General features: G+C 38.2%; 1 protein-coding gene across 1 annotated transcript in view; it reads right to left on the bottom strand.

The window, feature by feature from the left end:
* LOC145996043 (PDF receptor-like) overlaps positions 1-17,350 on the bottom strand; it is a 93,161-nt gene that overhangs the window by 46,707 nt on the left and 29,104 nt on the right. Inside the window, exon 3 of the mRNA XM_083132251.1 lies at positions 10,320-10,427. Coding sequence (XP_082988377.1) covers positions 10,320-10,427 — 108 coding nt within the window. The remainder of the gene's footprint in view (positions 1-10,319; positions 10,428-17,350) is intronic.

Genomic DNA, 17,350 nt, shown 5'->3' with positions numbered 1-17,350 from the left:
ATTCATGATGTCTTCTCCTTTCTTTTCTATTTCATTGGCCTGCTTCCATTTTGTTACCAGTTCTCTCTTCTCTTTCCCTATTCGCCTAGCCGAATCTCATTCTACTTAATGTCCTGTTTCTATAGTGTGTTTGAATATGGCATTCCTGTCTCTCTTCAATCTCACATCATCCATGTGTTGCTTTAACCTGTCCTTCAGTCTCTTCTTCGATTGCCCTATATATACACTTTCACATCCTCTGCACTTCACCTCGTAGATAACCCCTTCCTCTTCTTCCTCTCTCTTTTCTTCCTTCTTCTGGCTGGCTATACTTAAAACAGTGCGTCCACCCTTCCTGTAAGTTCTTATACCCACTTTCCTCAGCACTTTGCATATCTTCTCTGTGGCATCTCCCATACTTCTTATTCCAAACCATCTCTCCTTTTCTATTTCTTCCTTCTCTTCCGGTCCTCTCTCTTTTATATCTTTCCTTCTTCTGTTGATGTTGTGTCTGTCTTTCTTTTCATACCCATTCTCTTCCAGTTGTTGCCACAGGCTATTAATCTTGATTTCTTCTCCCCTTTCTCTGTGCATATCTTCTTTATTCTGTCTTCCATGTTCCTTATAAAATTACGTTTTGTCGCGTCACCCACATCACTTCTTTTGTGGCAGAACACTCCTTCAGACCACTTCTTTTGATACCATGTAGCCACAATCCCCATTCCTCTCTTCTTTTTCATCATAATATCCAATAAATTTAATGTTCCTTCCTGTTCCGTTTCGAGCTCAAGGAATATTCCTGCTCTCTCATCTTCTATATCTTTAACTAGCTTACTCAGCTGCCTCTTCGTTCCCTTCCATATCCCAAAACAATAATCCACATATCTACAAAACAGAATTAACTTATCTATGAGGTGAAGTGCAGAGGATGTGAAAGTGTATATATAGGGCAAACGAAGAAGAGACTGAAGGACAGGTTAAAGCAACACATGGATGATGTGAGATTGAAGAGAGACAGGAATACCATATTCAAACACACTAGAGAAACAGGACATGAAGTAGAATGAGATTCGGCTAGGCGAATAGGGAAAGAGAAGAGAGAACTGGTGAGAAAATGGAAGGAGGCCAAAGAAATAGAAAGGAAAGGAGAAGACATCATGAATTGGAATGGAGGACTCAAGATAAACAAGGAATGGAAGAGTGTGTTAGAGAAAGTTGACATGATGAAGAAAAGGAATGAGGGGAAAAGAAGAACAATGAACAAGGAAGAAAGAGAAGAGAAAAGAAGACGACCAGAGGAGGAGGTATTCATCCATATCCTAAGAGGCACGAGGGGTGAGGGGATGATAAACAGGTGGTTCCAGACTCTTGCTAATCTTGACCTGTCAATCACCTGTCACTGTGGTGGTATACCCATTAGTCAACTGTCAAGAGGTGATATGTTTAATTCCTTTGGAGAAATCTTCCTAGATAAGGACTGTTAACTTGATTTGTTTTGTGTGGCTAGTGACCCTGCTATGTCTATGTAATCTTTCTGTGTGTAGTATATTTTATCATTTTAGTTTAGTTCTTCGTCTGAGGAAGACCCTGATACAGGGTTGAAACGTTACATGTTAAGTGTTTTTACATGTTAATAAACTGCCTTGGTCAGCAACTTGGTGTTTTTTTTTAATATGGAAACAAGGCTTTATAATATTAGAATTATCAGAAAGCGAACTCAAGCAGAATGTTATTTTGTTCAACCACAAATATAATAAATGCTGTGATTCTTCTTTTGCCACCATAATTTAATGCATGCCAAACTGAAATCATGAAAACTCCAGAGGACGGAGCAACTTCCTTAAGAACAATGACAATGTTTGATCTCAGATCTCTTGCAGATCATATCAGATTTTAGCACAAGTGGGTCCAAGTACAGGAAGGGATATATGAAGGAACTGTTCATTGAGTGTGGCGGTGATGTGTCGCCAATCTTGAGCAGTTTCGGGAGGGTATTTTGTTGTCGTCCGCTGGCATTTCGTATTCTGACCGACAAGCTGCCTAGGGCCTATTTGATCGTCATCTTTTTAAGAGGAGACACGTTCCCATGCTCATGATTGCTCTTCGTACACAACTTCTCATAAATTACCAAAGAAGATGCAACCCAAACATAAGATCTGCTTCGCCATCATCTTCCCGACCTAAGGAAAAGCTAGCCACGAAAACGTCGTCCCCGTTCCGCACTCCATCTGTTTTCAGCTTTCGCAATCTCTTGAGTCGGCTCTGCAGGTGGGGATCGGCATTTTTTTTATTCACATTGCGATTTCGACCAATACACTTAGTATCTCCACTCCATACCTTAGGTATCCCATTTTAGTGAGATTTGAAAGAAAAAGACACCCGTGAGCGTATTTACAAACCCTATAGCACTGATTGGCTGCCATTCCGGAAGTTGATGCAGCGTTCCTTCAAGTTAACGCTAGATGGCAGGGTTCAAATTAACAGTGTAAATTTCAGATATCCATCCCAACAAGATAAGAAATCCATTTACACTAAGGTTCATTTTTTAGCAAAATTATTTAAATTGATGTTTTAGAAGACAGAAATCAGAACTGTTCTTGAAGTGAATGATTTTCTATTTAAAGTCACATCAGTGTAAACATTGTAACTACCAATGACTATTGAGAAAATTATGCTTATCCAACGTATAGCATTCTAACATTATATTTTATTATATAAACGTATATTTCTTAACATAATTTCGACAATCTGTTTACAAACTTTATTACTATATAAGCACAAGTCTTATTTGTCCATACTTTTGCTGTAAATGAAGAAGCAAGGAACAATGGACATGGAACATAAATACTTCCGGTGCACACAGCCAATAAGAAAGTGTTATATACCTCTGGTTCTACAGCACTATCGGCTTTGTAAATACGCCACCCGCGACTCTACTATAGACGACCACGGCCACTGGAGGAGTGAAATGTGTGATATCTTTCTCGGCTATGCAGACGGGTGTGGTACAACACGACCCAATATCTTGTCAATGCGACTATGGGGGGAAATGTTTTACTCCAACCAGCGCGTGCTGGTGCTGGTCCTTTGTAAATCTAGAGCCTACCAACCTCACAACTATAAACACATTTCCTCGATTTGCTGCTGAAAAGCGTAAGAAGCTGTTGAAGACGAGTATAGAGAATTTGGTCAACCTTTTATCATCAATACTGAGGAAATCGTCTCGCAGATGTACGAGACTGGTGTACTTTACTCCGGAGGAAGTAGGAAAATTCAAGGGTAGCAGTGGTCTTGAAGAAATATGGGAAGAAGTTGACGCAAGGAACGCTGTTGTTTACATGACAAATAAACATGAGCATAGGCGTGCGCACGTGGGGGCAATTGCCCCCCTTAATCAATGGACGTCCGCAGATTTTTTTACCACTGAGGGACAAGAAAGGTATTTTTTCCATAGGGCACATCACCCCAATAATAGTACCACTTGAATTTGAAATTATCTCATTCCTGCATCCCCATTATAATGATTATTTTAAATGCCCCCCACCAACCTTGAACGGTAATGAATTCTAGGGGCCAAACATTGAAGTAAAAGAAAGCAAGACTAGCAGAATTTAAGAGTAGGATACAAAAGGATACTCAAGATGGTATTACTTTTCACGTCTCTCTTCCATTATTTCTTCCAGACGGGCAAATGTACCTGCAGAGTTGGCACTGGGCGCCGAACGATAAAATTGAAAAAAATGTAGAAGGGAATGCCATGGCGTCATTTATGGGGTTCTATTAAATCAATTTTGTTTATAGTTTGCAAAATTTTCTTGCTCGCTTCGCTCGCAACATTTGTTCTTTTCTGTGATGCATTCTAAATTTCCAGAGAAAGACATAAGACCAACTATGTACTTCAGACTGTTGCTCCCAAACAGTTTTGTCTTAATTCCGTGAACGATTGTTCGGAGGAAAGGAGCGCGCACATTTCAGAGACAATTTATGTCATTTTTCTGTTTGTTATGGGGCAGATGAATTGATAATGTAATGTATTTAAATAATATGTTTACATATATATGTACACGTGCGCGTATCAATGCAATTAATACTAAAACAGTGAGATAAAATGAGGTTTTTCTTTCCCGACTGAACTTTCATCAAGGCTTTTGCCCCCCCCCTCCTAATCAGAGGGTTTGCGCACGCGTATGGACATGAGTATGCAATATTGTTCTCTGTCATAAGGGTTTGTTGTTTACACAGTGCCAGTAAAACAGTTGCAAGAACTGGAGGCTACATCTGTTCACTGTACAACGAAAGTAGAATCAGCTTAAGGGTGTTGGATATTTCTCATTATCTCAAAGCATGGCATTTGGATCTTCAGAACATAATACAATTAGAATATACTGTATCGACACATGACGTTATAAGATTAATCTAAAACGTCATCAAACTCCATGTTTTCCCGCTATCCTTTATCATCACTGTCACAACATGCAAAAGATCATTCACTTAATGTCACACCATGTTTGGAAACCCATAACGCACGACTTAATGAATTAATGAATTTTTTATTCAAGTCCACGTTATGCAACCCAGGACTAAGAGGAGTCATGCATACATTGGAATGCTCCACAAAACCACACATATGAACAGGAATTGCACAGACACCACCATCAGAGCGATGCACTCGGAGGCGTTGATGCGGCGAACGGACAGGGCGGATCATGCGCCTCTCTTGTCTGCGCATGCGCAACGATGGGCTGCGTAAAGTCTTCTAATAATCGAAATTCGTGCCAACATAGGAATTGCAACTTATTTTTTCATTCAGCTGATTTGAAAATTGTTCAGAGTAGACGGGTTGCCGTTCCAAGAATAGGCTATCGAAATACTCCATACCATCCATCACCTATTTCGATCAAATTTATGTAAATAAATTTTTAAACATTCAATCATTTGTGCTTTCTTTTATATAGTTTACGTTTCTAAAACCGTTTAAAATAAAATAGCACAAGCATCCTCATTTTGTGGTCCACCGTTATCATCCAAATGCAATTTTTTGTAATTTTCACGATGGCGGACATTTTTCAAAATTTATGTATGTTCCCAAATTTTCGGTGATTTTTCTCTGGAGGTGCATGGGGCCACAATGAATGTAATAAAATAAAAATTAGCTTTCCAAAAGACGTTTCCATCTCCGACCCGAATTTGCTTATATTAAAGATAACGCATAAAAGCATTTCAATATTTTTTAATTTTTAGATTTGACGTAATACACGAAACGGATGGATTACAAAGTTTAAGGATTGTATGTACGTAAAAAATACACATGTGATCATCTCCACAAAGACAAAAATAGGAAAACTACTTGGCATTTAGGCCTTTTTCGACATACTAATATATCGGTGGCTCGGTGGTCAAAGTACGTCGCGTGGTCGACTCACCGTCTCGCCACGAGTCTCGGCTTGGAGACTGGTGTTCCTTTGTGTCTATTTCATCACATCTATCGTCACGATTAGCGACATAAAATTTTAAAAAATGTAGATATGTAGCAATGAAACGGAAAAAAATATATAGATAAATTCTTTAATAATTCAAGGTCTAACACTGTAATCAGGGGGGTACCGGATTCGATACTAGGCGGAGGCACATTGCACAGTGGTTCGGATCCCACTTTAAACTGTAGGTCCAGTCCAGATTAGCCTATCTGTACAAAACAACAATTCAAACAATCCAAACTATATAAGATGTGAAATATTTGACGCGGTGGTCGGTAGGGCATCTGACTGCCACGAGGAAGACCGGGGTTCGATCCAGGAGGGAATTTTTGCAGCAATGTCCTGGTGGTTTAGACTTCACCCAGCTTACAACAAATGAACACCTGAAGATAAAAGCTTCCAGAGCGTAGTGCTGATCACATCACCTCCACATATGGCGAAGATAGTGAATGCCAATGAATTCACAGCATGTCGCAGTGTGCTTTACCTTACCTGATTCGATATTATAGTACGGTTGGTAATACAAAGTCAAAACTGTGTTCTATGCGATTCCATTTCCATAATTGCAACTTCTGTTACATCCAGGCCAGTAGGAAATGGAAAAAAATCATGAATTCCAGAATATAGGAGAGGAGAGGTTTAGAGTAAGCCCACATTTTTTCCTGTTATTTTGGCAAATGTTAATCGGTCACACACATACAAAGTTATGCCAAAACTAATTAGAATGAGTAAATATTTACTCAAAGTCGTGTCAGATATATCCTCGATGCCGGAAATGTTTCGTTTGTGAGGAAAATTCCTGTAACATTCACATTACTAATTACTCCAGTATAAATACATTAATTAATAAAATTCTCAACCAGAGGCAAAATGATATTGTATTTACATTTATATGGTCCCTGGTTCCATTAAAGGTTGTAATACAGCACGGTTAATCCTACCCAATTTGAAACTGTACACCGAGTCCCGATTGGGCTTTGAACTGAAAGCTTTTTGTTGTTTTTGTACAGGCTGGCCCAAAAAAATGAGTACTTGAAAGAATAGCGTTTCAGTAACCTTTTTTCCTCTTTCTTCTTCCGTTCCTCTCTCCCTCGCTCTCTTTCTTCCTTCTTTCCTTTCTCTCTCTCTCTCTTCTTCTCTAAAAATATTCCATTTTCTTTCTCTCTTTACCTTCTCTTTCTTCCTTTATTTATCTTTATTTCCTTTTCCCTCTTTTCCTTCCTTTCTTTCTCTCTCTCTCCCTCTTTCTTTTCCTTGTTTCAGTCGTTTTCTTTTTATTTTCTAACTTTCTTGCTGACACTCTTTTTCTTCTTCTCTCTCTTTTTCTTTCTTTTCTTTGTTTATTTCTCGTACTCGTTCTCTCTTTTTCTGTTTCTCTCTCTTTATCATTCCCTTTCTCTCTTTTCCTTGTTATTTCTCGCAGTTTTTGTTTTTCTCTATTTTCCTTTCTCTTTCATTTCTCTCTTTTCTTTCGCACTCTTTCTCTTTCTTTATATTTCTATTCTCTCCTTTCTTTGTTTCTTTCTCGCACTCTTTTTCTTTCTCTCACTTCTCTCTTTTCTTGGTTTCTTTCTCGCACTCTCTTTCTTTTTCTCTCCTTTCTTTGTTTCTTTCTCGTACTCTTTTCTTTCGCTTTCTTCTCTCCTTTCTTTGTTTCTTTCTCGCACTCTTTCTCTCTATTTATCTATCTCTTTCTTCTATCTACCTCTCATTCCACACACTCACTTCTTTCCTGTCTCTCTCTCACACACACACTCACTAACTTCTCTCTTTACCTTATTTTCCTTCCTTTCTTTGCATCTCTTTCTTTCTCCCTATCTTTCTCTACTTCTCTTTATTCTCGACCTTCTATATCATCTCTCCCTCTCTCTCTCTCTCTGTGTGTCATTCTATCTCTGAAAATTTCTAACGAGCTCTATTTATGTGGGCAGAAGGCTGAGTTGATATTTTACGATGTCAACGCCCCTGCACCATAAGTACTGGGGGAATTGAAAGATGTCCATTGTTCCATTAATTATAAATATGCATAAAATTTACGAGTGTTCTTTCCGCCTGGTTGACGAAACACATAGAGTATTCGAATATTCTAGGCTTGAATTCAGGATGGGAATGTGCCATCAGCAGGGCAGGAGCGTATTTTAAGAGCGAGGCGGGGTCGAGTTTCAGCATCCTCACAAATAGCCATTACCCACTGAGCATACAACTGTAATGGTATCGTGGAATATTTGGACTGGTGACAAACAAAATTACACCTGTAAAACAATTACATAGACTCTTACCTAAATGAAATTCTAAATACGTTAATTAACTAACCTATCTATCTTTTTGTGCGATAAATTTCAATTTCTTTCTTTCATCTGGCCATTGATTGAATAACACGACCAATGTTGCCAGTACACCTCATATTTTCAAAAATAGCAGTTTCTATAAATGTCATAATTAACCCCATGAACCGTCTGTAATGCTTAAAATGCGTAAAAAATTATTGTTCTTTTACCATTTCGATAAAAAAAAAGAGACCATCGAAAATTATTGCAAGTGCTGCCATCTATCCATGTTTGTTTTTACTTCGTACGAAAACATTTCTATGCCTTAGTAACGTTTTCCCGCATACTGAACGTTCATGCGGAGCATCATTCTCTTGTTTAATGTCTAAAAAATATCCACATAAACAAATAGTTAACACCTAGTGTACGTTTCTTGTCTCTATAGCTTCTAGTACAAAAGTTACGCACGATCAGAATATGGGATTAGCGACTTTTTGGGCACCCTGTTCTGATTGTAAATACTCAGTATTACGTACCGTATTTCAATAAATTCTGAGAAACAGTACATATATATGTATGCAGAACATACCAGTAGAATCAGTCTAAGGTTCACTTTTCTTTTTAGAAATATCCAACCTGGTTTTTCTGACGTATATTATTTGTATTTCCACAGACGAATCAGAGCCTGAAATTATCCCCCCCCCTTCCCTTCTCCTGTGCAAAGAAGTGACGTATTGAAGAGGGAACGAAAGCGCACACTTTCCCTTCACTCACCTTTCACTTACCTAATTAAAAAAACATATCATTCCTCTCATCTGCTTCCAAGGCACAAATACAAGCAACCATGCTCATCTAATTAATAAAATATACTTCCCTTAAGGTGTCGTCATTTTCACAATTAATTATTTCATTGTTCTTAATTTAAAACATATCGTTGGTCATGTACTGTCTGCGCTGGCCGAGGAGAATATATATAGGTGGGTCAAATTAACATGACTAAATGACGTCACTCAGAATCTTTGATTTTCTGAATAGCAATAGCATTACAATTTTAACTGTTTTCTGGGATTCATTCCAAATTCTACCAATTTAGGTGAATAAATATTGAAAATAAGAATCGTTTTTGTACTGCATAATCATGTACATTGATAAACTGTATTCTCCTACCTGGCCGTGCGGTCTAAGGCGCTGTGCTTTGAGCTCCGACTGCGGGACGGCATGGGTTCGAGTCCGTCTGGGTTCAGTCTCTGGGTTTTCGGCCTGTGTGTTGGACCGGTGGCAACCCACTATCGTCAGGAAATTGGGAAGCTACAAAGTGAGTAGCGTAACCCGGTCTGGGAAATCTCCTTTATCCGCTGAGGGTTCGACGGGCTGACCCCACGTCACCCCATTACCGGTTGAAGATCTCTACACATCTAGGTAGTGTGGGAGAGAGACTGGCAGTCGGGAGATAGGCCAAGGCCCTTCGAGGATTATGTTTATGTTATGTTATAGATAAACCGTATGAGAGTATACATGGTGAATACTATCTACATTATTATGTATTACTCAATCGTCCAATCAGAACTTCCTGATAACGTGATGATAAAGTCGCTGTCACGTACCCGCGTCCGGCTCCTTGGGCACCTCAGGTATCGCTACCTTCTATATCGGACTCTTTAGTAAGGTTGAGGTAAGATCTAGTCCGTTGTCAGCGATACAGGTCGTGTTTATATTATCTGATTATTTACTATGATAATTTTGCTGTCTTTTCTAATCTGTTCTGGATATCATCAGCTCATGTAATACCGCTATTCCAAGAATGAGGTTTGTGTAGATCTTCTTGACGTTGCTTGATCCTGTGGAAATACTAAAAATCTCGTTAGCGGTGAGAATTAGGTACTCCTGGGTCGCCTTATTGCTGACTCTTACTGATGATTATCAAACGAAAGGTCCTGGTCGGGTTTAGGTGAAGACCTCTCCCCCTTCCAGGTTTCCGAAGTGATCCTCAGACAGCTTAGTCTACGTCTCGAGGGCGAAGACCCTGTTGACGGGACTGTTGGGCAGAGAGCACACGGGGTGAAGACCCTATATGTCTCTGGCTAGCTGTCGAAATTTTCTCGCTTTTATACCCGAGCTTGTTGATATGGTAACTAAGTAATCTTCAACTGTCTGAGGATTGCTAAGCTGATAATTTAGTCTTCTGCCTTTTTACAATTTGTTAGTAATAGATAATTATCATTCTTAAATTTCTAGCAATCTTCTGAAATCATCATTTTCTTTAACATTTGCATCTTTATGAAATTAAGAAAATATAATTTGTCTGCGTTTCCAACGAAATCCACAAAATGTCCGTTTCGGAAAGAGGCCGTCGTATAGGAGCGTCCTGATTCTTAGAAAACGAAAAAGTAACGTTCCTATAGGAGAATCCTTGTTTTACCTATGACAGGAAAGTAGTACTTATAGAGAGGTACCTGTCATCGTCGCCTTGTAATGAATGCGTTCCGGGTTCCATACCAAATGGAGGCACATAGTGATTCGGGTCTTGCTTTAATCCAGTCCCGATTAGTCTTTTGTGCATAATATGGCCTTAAAAACAAGCTAAAAGAAAACTAACTTGTTCTGTCGACGCCTTTCAATGGCGGGCAGCGTAGCTTGGCTTCTGAGTCCGCTTCGGTGGGCGGCCAACAGAGAATCTGGTCCCAGGTTGCATTGCAGTGCGGGCCTGAAAGAAAGAGAGCCAATACATTAATACACCTACCTACCTACTTAGGTATTAACGCACATACATTGAAATATATGATACAAAGTCTAGAACCAAGGACGTATTTAGGGGGGACCAGGGGAGTCCGGATCCCTCCCCGAAAGATTTATCACGTACTAAAATTAAATAATGAAGAATATATTATTTTAGCCTTTGTTGTATAATTTCCTCTGAGCTTATTGAAAGACAAGGATTATATTAAAATCATACAGCTTTGAAGAACAGGACGGACGTATTTAGAGGGTTCGGACCCCCCCCCCTCCCTCCTCACCAGAATGACTAATTAAGTACGAAAATTAAATATAATGAAAATATACTCGTATAGCATTTGTTGTATAATTTTCTCTGAACCATTGGAAGACAAGGATTATATTGGGATCATACGGCTTTGAAGGACAGGAATGACGTATTTTAGGGGGCTCCAGGGGTGTGAACCCCTCCCCCCAAAAGACTTACGAAGTACTAAAATTAAGTAATGAAAATATTAGCATTTGTTGCATAATCGATGGTTATTAATTTCCTTTGAACTTTTTAGAAGGCAAGGATTATATTTTGGATCATGCGGCTTTGAATGACATTACTACTGAATATGCATAGAATCTTAATCAGAAACTTACTTTTCTCCAACTACAGGTAACATCATTTTTTTATTCGATAAATATTCAATTATTCATCTATTTGACATTAATTTCATTCCTAGGGCACTTGTTTTTATTTAAATTATTCCGATCTTAACTATAGGTAAGCTACGTAATGAATATGCGCTGTTATATCTCTATTGTTATACAGTCTTTTTACCTATTCGTGTACTAATAATATAATATTAATTTATGTATTGCAATTAGTATTAATTTTATTTAATATAATTCTTTTAATTTAAACATTATTATTATTATTCCTGAGACACTTGTTTCGGACCCCCCTCCCCCTGAAACATATTTCTAGATACCTAAACCTGACTGTTTTTAATTACAAATAAAAACAAAAATTTTTCGTGCAACGAAGTCAAGTTAATAAATGTTGTACTACATCTCAAAGCATTTTAGGAAAATAACATGAGAGGCAGTTTCATGCAGTTTCTTGACAAGGAGAGTTCATTTTTTGAATGACTCCTCAAGACAGAGACCCGAATTCTTTCGATGTCCTCGGGATTTCTAACCTTACGATGTCCACAAGGTGTTCTTTTCATTGCTGATGCCGGGCCTCCTCGATGGCGCAGTGGTAGCGTCGTCGCCTTTTAATCAAGGGGGCCTGGGTTCGATACCTGGTGGAGGCACAGGTTTGGATTCCACTTTAAACTGTAGGTCCAGTCCCGATTAGCCTTACTGTGTATAAAGTTGACTTAAAACAGTTACTTGATTGAAAAAGTAACGTGAGTTACAGTTACTTGATTCAAAAAGTAACTGAGTTGCAGTTGTTATTTTTACATATTGATATTTACATCCTACAAATTTTGAAATGAGGAAGCAAAGAAAAACTCATTTAAAATATAATAATGTCCAAAATTAAAGAAACAAAATTTTTTTCCCGTGTGTCCATTTGACCACATAATACGATCAGGTGATAGTAATATTTATGATGTCATAGACAACTGGTTTAAGATAGAAAATAAACTAACCTTAATGTGCCAGGATTTATCAACAAAAAAATCACAATAGCAACAGGTTAAACTTGGCAAATTTATCAACAAAAAAAATCACACGAGGAAAGGATTTCTGTTTGTTGCTTTAATTTTGGACACTAGTGTATTATAGATTACATTTATAGATTCGTAGTTTGCATTCCTGATTTCAAAAAAAAAGTTTTGCATATTTAAGAATATTTCAGTTTTGTCTTACCGTCTAAAGAATATTTTTAATAACGTACTACTTTGGGAAACAGAAAATTCCAGCAGTGTGTTACCAGAATATAAGCCTATAAGTAAAAGAAGAAAACGGTTAAGAATAATGATTAAAATAAAACAAGCATAATTTTAGAGCGATTTGAGTGGCGCCCTCGGTGTGGCGCTCTAGGCTTAAACTCCCCTAGCGTATCCCTCGCCACGGGCCTGGAATGTCGTTGTTGGTGTCCTTTTGAAGTCACTTGGCCAGGATTATATAAAAGTTGTTTGGTTCAGAACCCTCCTTTTAAAGGTTTAGTTTTAGATGATATTTGAATAATATCCTAAATTGCAAATTTCTATATCCTTCATGACATTCATTAGTATGTTATTTTATTATATTTTGTTAAAGTCAAACCTCTTCAGGTGCGTATGATTATTATTTCAAGAAAATGTCGAATTTAAGGCGAGGAGGGACAATTTAACTCGTTGGGGCAGCTGCTGATCACTGTTGCCAACTTCGCTCTTTTGGAGCCAGATCTGGCTCTTTCGTGCACTCGTTTGACTGTGAACTGTGGCACCCGCCCTCTGCCCCACTATGATGCCACCACTGGCTCCGGCCCATAAATACCAACCTTTGCCATGAGTGTACATTTTGCACGTGACGTGATATTCGTATAGCTATAGGCTGCGTCACCCACCTCTTCTTTCCTCCCCATGTATTTTTATATATAGCGCTGTGGCCAAGGTGAAGATGACAATATTATTATCCGGGAATCCTTTATTTTCGATTTTATATTAACATCATTGGATTATTGAGATGGGTGATGCCGCCAAATCTAGGCGGTGAAAACTAAGAATAAATTGCCATCACTTTAAAGCTAACGGTAATAGCAGCACCCCCACCCCTCTGTCAACTAAAATTACCCTAGTAGGCACTTTATGCAGCCTTCGTTAATCTAGCTCCTTGAAAGTCCTCTTTAGCTATATTAATGGTGAAATTTGGCTCTATTATGCACATCAGGTTTGGCAACACTGCAAGGATGGCCGTAGGAGGCAAGGAGAAATGCACTAGGCTTATGGGACCATTATTTTATTCGTTGTCTCGGGAATATCAAACATCCGATGACGTAGAGAAGTACATGGACGGAAAAAGGACATGTTGAACTATGTCATAGTAGTAGGAAAAGTCGAAACTCCCATTTGATGAGCCGTAACTTGAAGTTGAAGTTGATGTCCCATAAGGAATACATGGGATTCGGTAAATACTAATTCATCATATTTTTCAAAAATCGTATAAGGCGTAATAATGAACTTAGGAAACCGCTTCCACTTGCCACATGGGGAGAAATTCATACTCTTCATTTCTGGCGCAGATCTTTTTAGTAGCATTGCTCATTCCGACGATATTGGAATAATTGCATGCCTGTTGCGTAATTGTCCCTCTTCGCCTTAAGCTTAAGCCTACATAGAGACCAATAATAGAGCACCGGTAGCGAATAATTCAGTAACATACGAAAATCTCAATTTTTAATAGTCCGAAATTGTCCGTTCTCCTAATTCATTTAATTTACATCAGATTCCAAAGCACTGCAAACTTGGCGAGCGCAAGCGAGTGGGGGAAAAGTCGCAGCCTGGGTAGATGTTCATTTTCAGTTGCACAAAATGTTGAACATTCCACAGTATATGCCAGCGTATTCGGCTACAGCTGAACGGACTTTTTTCTGCAATGAGACGTCTGAAAATATGGCTAAGGTCAACCATGAGGCAAGATTGGATTGGATTGATTTGTTGTTTTAAGTCCACTTTATGCACAGTAAGGCTAATCGGGACTGGACCTACAGTTTAAAGTGGGATCCGAACCACTTGTGCCTCCGCCGGCCATGAGGCAAGACACTATTGGACATAGAAAGGGAAATTGTAGTGGACCATAAATAATTCTCCAGGAATTTATAAAGAAGACCACAAAAAGAGCTCTTAGATAAGACAATTATGTAATTTGTGTAATATCTTAAGGTATTTTTTTCCCACGGAACTAATCGCGATTGCTTCTCAGTGCTGTCGTATGCAGAATTATAATTTGTTCATTACCATGAAGACATGATTGCCCAATAATATACACTAATATTGTACCTTCTTGTACGACGCCAGAGGGTCCGGGTTCGAATTCCGGGCAGAGCTCTGTTCAGAATTTGCATACCCGTACGTGTCACAGTAATTTTGTCACAAACTCCAACATCCACTGAAATTCACCAATATTTTTTTTTAAGGAGGTATAATTTACGGTTATTTTGGAATTAAATTAAACCCTACACCTTTTACCCAGTCATATTAGAGGTTTTGATTAAACCACTGTTACGTGAGAATAAAGAAGTGTCTAGTGCCGTATGTTCTGGATTGGAAACACTGAAATCCCCAAGAATTTACCTTCTAGTGAAAAACGCAACCCACAGGCCACTTCGTGTTAATCGAATCGTGTTTGAAAATATTGCAAACCATAGGGTCTCTAGCACAATATCGAAGTTCGATAGAAATTTATGTAGAGGGCTGCAACAAGACGCGCATGGTATGTCTTGTAACCTTATTTCTTGAAAACCCTTGTACACTCAAAACTGGAAAAGAGAGATTTTGTGTTTCTCGAAGGACAAGAAACCTGACGGGACTATGAATCCTGATCTATCAGATCACAAATAAAACTCTTTCTCTTTATCATTTCCTCACCTATGACGTAACACGGGAGACTGAAGTCAGGCGGTGAAAACAAGAAGTTTCTGCAGACGTTGGACATGATTGAAACAAAATAAAAAGAAAGACGAAAAGGTCTCTGAAGATCAGATGCTCTAGAGAAAAACTGCTGAGAATGACCGATGTCAAGTGATACTCGTGCCTATACGATGCCAGTGACATCTATCGGCGTAGCGGGAGGTTGCGAATGTCGAGAGCCCTAGGAAAAAATTATGCACAAGCCTGAGCGAGCCCTCAGATCTCAAGAGCTCAATCGACTTTCTGTAGAATTCCCATTTCGCGAACGTCGCTCAAAGATAGAAAATTTCGCTGCCTGTAGAGAAGGAGCACTTCACGTTCATGCCAAGAGTAAGAAAGGGTCGAGACGTCACTTTCTGTTGGAAACGTGTGCTTCTTCTTGTCCAGCTATGGAAGACAATAGAAGTCATGTTCTTGTAAGTTCTTTAATATAGTTCCACTACGTCTCCATTCTGGGATTCATATACTTTTGATTTGTATGCCAGCAAAACTTTGAAAAGAAGTTTCCAACTAATTGAATCGTGCATTGTTAAAACTTGATATGTTACAAAAATCAAGGCTCTGGTTTGAGGAAAAAGTACTTAATGTTAGGCGATACTAGAAAGATGTGAGATACACTCTATTGTATTTCATTATCAGTCTTCGTTTGAGCGTTGCTATGACAACCAGCTTTTGTTATGCGAGTGAGACGAGTTCTTTTCCTTCCTACAGGCGGATAGCTACATTTGAAAGTTAATGTTCAGATGGAAGACTGCATTATAAATAACACCGCCTTGTTAAGAGAAGAAAATAATATTGTAGACATTCGTGGGAGGTGGTTTAATCTTAAAGAGGAGATTTGTTCTCGTTTTCTATCTTTCACTTTCTTTCTCCCACACACACACACAAATACACTTTCCTTTTCACCACGTTTCTCTCCTATTCTCCTCTCTCTCTCTCTCTCTCTTGCTCGATGATATAGGGGATCAAATTTTGAGAAAGAAAATGAAAATCGAGCATTTTCAAACAGCTTTAACTAAAAGATGAAACCAGTAGCAGAGCTCAAATATTTTCTGCCAAAACTTTGGATGTATATGTTTCATCTATACGAAATAATATATAATGATATAATATTAATTTCCTACTAAAAAAATCCTATTTTGTTCAAAATTGAATATCAATTTTGTCCTTAAATTTCAGCCATTTTCACTGGAGATTGTGAAAAAAGGCACATAACATAAAATAAAGCTTAAAATATAATGGAAACAATATTTTTTACCACAGCTTTCTATCAATTTTGTTAGGTGAGTCATCATAATTATCGCAACTGTCTGCAAAGGCCAAAAATGCCTGAAGTCATGAAAAAATGGCCACCATTTTTAAACGTAGCCAAGTTTTAGAAAAATAATGCCTTCTCTGAACTACTCTTGCATAGGTGTTAGAACTACAAAAATATTGAACATTTTAAAAGTGCTGAAGCAACCAGTGCTGAACCATTCGGTATGGACAAAAACTCTGGTCTTAGTACAATTCCTGTGAGCTAAAAGTGGATAAACATCATAGTAATGATTCTCCCACGCATTCATTATTTGCAACAATATTATGTGTACTCATATTAGTGGTAATTTGTTAGTGTTTTAGGGCCATTTTTCCAAAATATAACTCTGTGCCAGTGGAAATAGTGGTTCATACATTGAATAGTGAAACGTTTGATATTTCTATTATGAAAAATATTACCATTCTGATTTTCTAATATTATGTTGAACATGTATTGGTTATGCTGTGTAACCAATTTTCATTGTGGTAAAACCTGGGGCTCCCTATCAAACCATTACCCAAAGTGGAGTGCTTTTTTCATCACAACATCTTACATTCCTTAAAGATTTTTCTACTTTCGGAGCAGGTAAGAATGGTAACACAGTTACTTTCTGTTAGGACTGTCCTTCTCCTCTCCAACAATACCTAAATCATCACAATACTACATATAGTTTCCGAGATGTGGCATATTTTGTGTCATATGGTGCGTTTGTTCGTCCATCCTATTTCTGAAAATCTTCAAATTTTAAAAAAATTGTAACTTTCAACATATTTGTTGGAAAAGTGAACTATTACATATTTGTCATATTGGACCACGTATCTATGAGTAAAAAAAAAATTGGAAGCGAATCCATGACTATGTAGCAATATGTTGTTTTTCAATTGGGTGATATCTAGGCTTATCATACGTCCGGGTTTTTTAGTGCTGTCCGGGGTGATGTCCGGGGTTTTGAGAATCATGAAAATACGCGTAGCTACCAGTATAGTTATTGATGACCTGTATTTA

The sequence above is a fragment of the Lepisma saccharinum genome, chromosome 12 (genome assembly GCF_977018435.1).
Source record: "Lepisma saccharinum chromosome 12, izLepSacc3.1, whole genome shotgun sequence".
Lineage (NCBI taxonomy): Eukaryota > Metazoa > Arthropoda > Insecta > Zygentoma > Lepismatidae > Lepisma > Lepisma saccharinum.
Note: the sequence above shows the minus strand (reverse complement) of the source record. Positions and strands in the feature narration are given on the sequence as shown.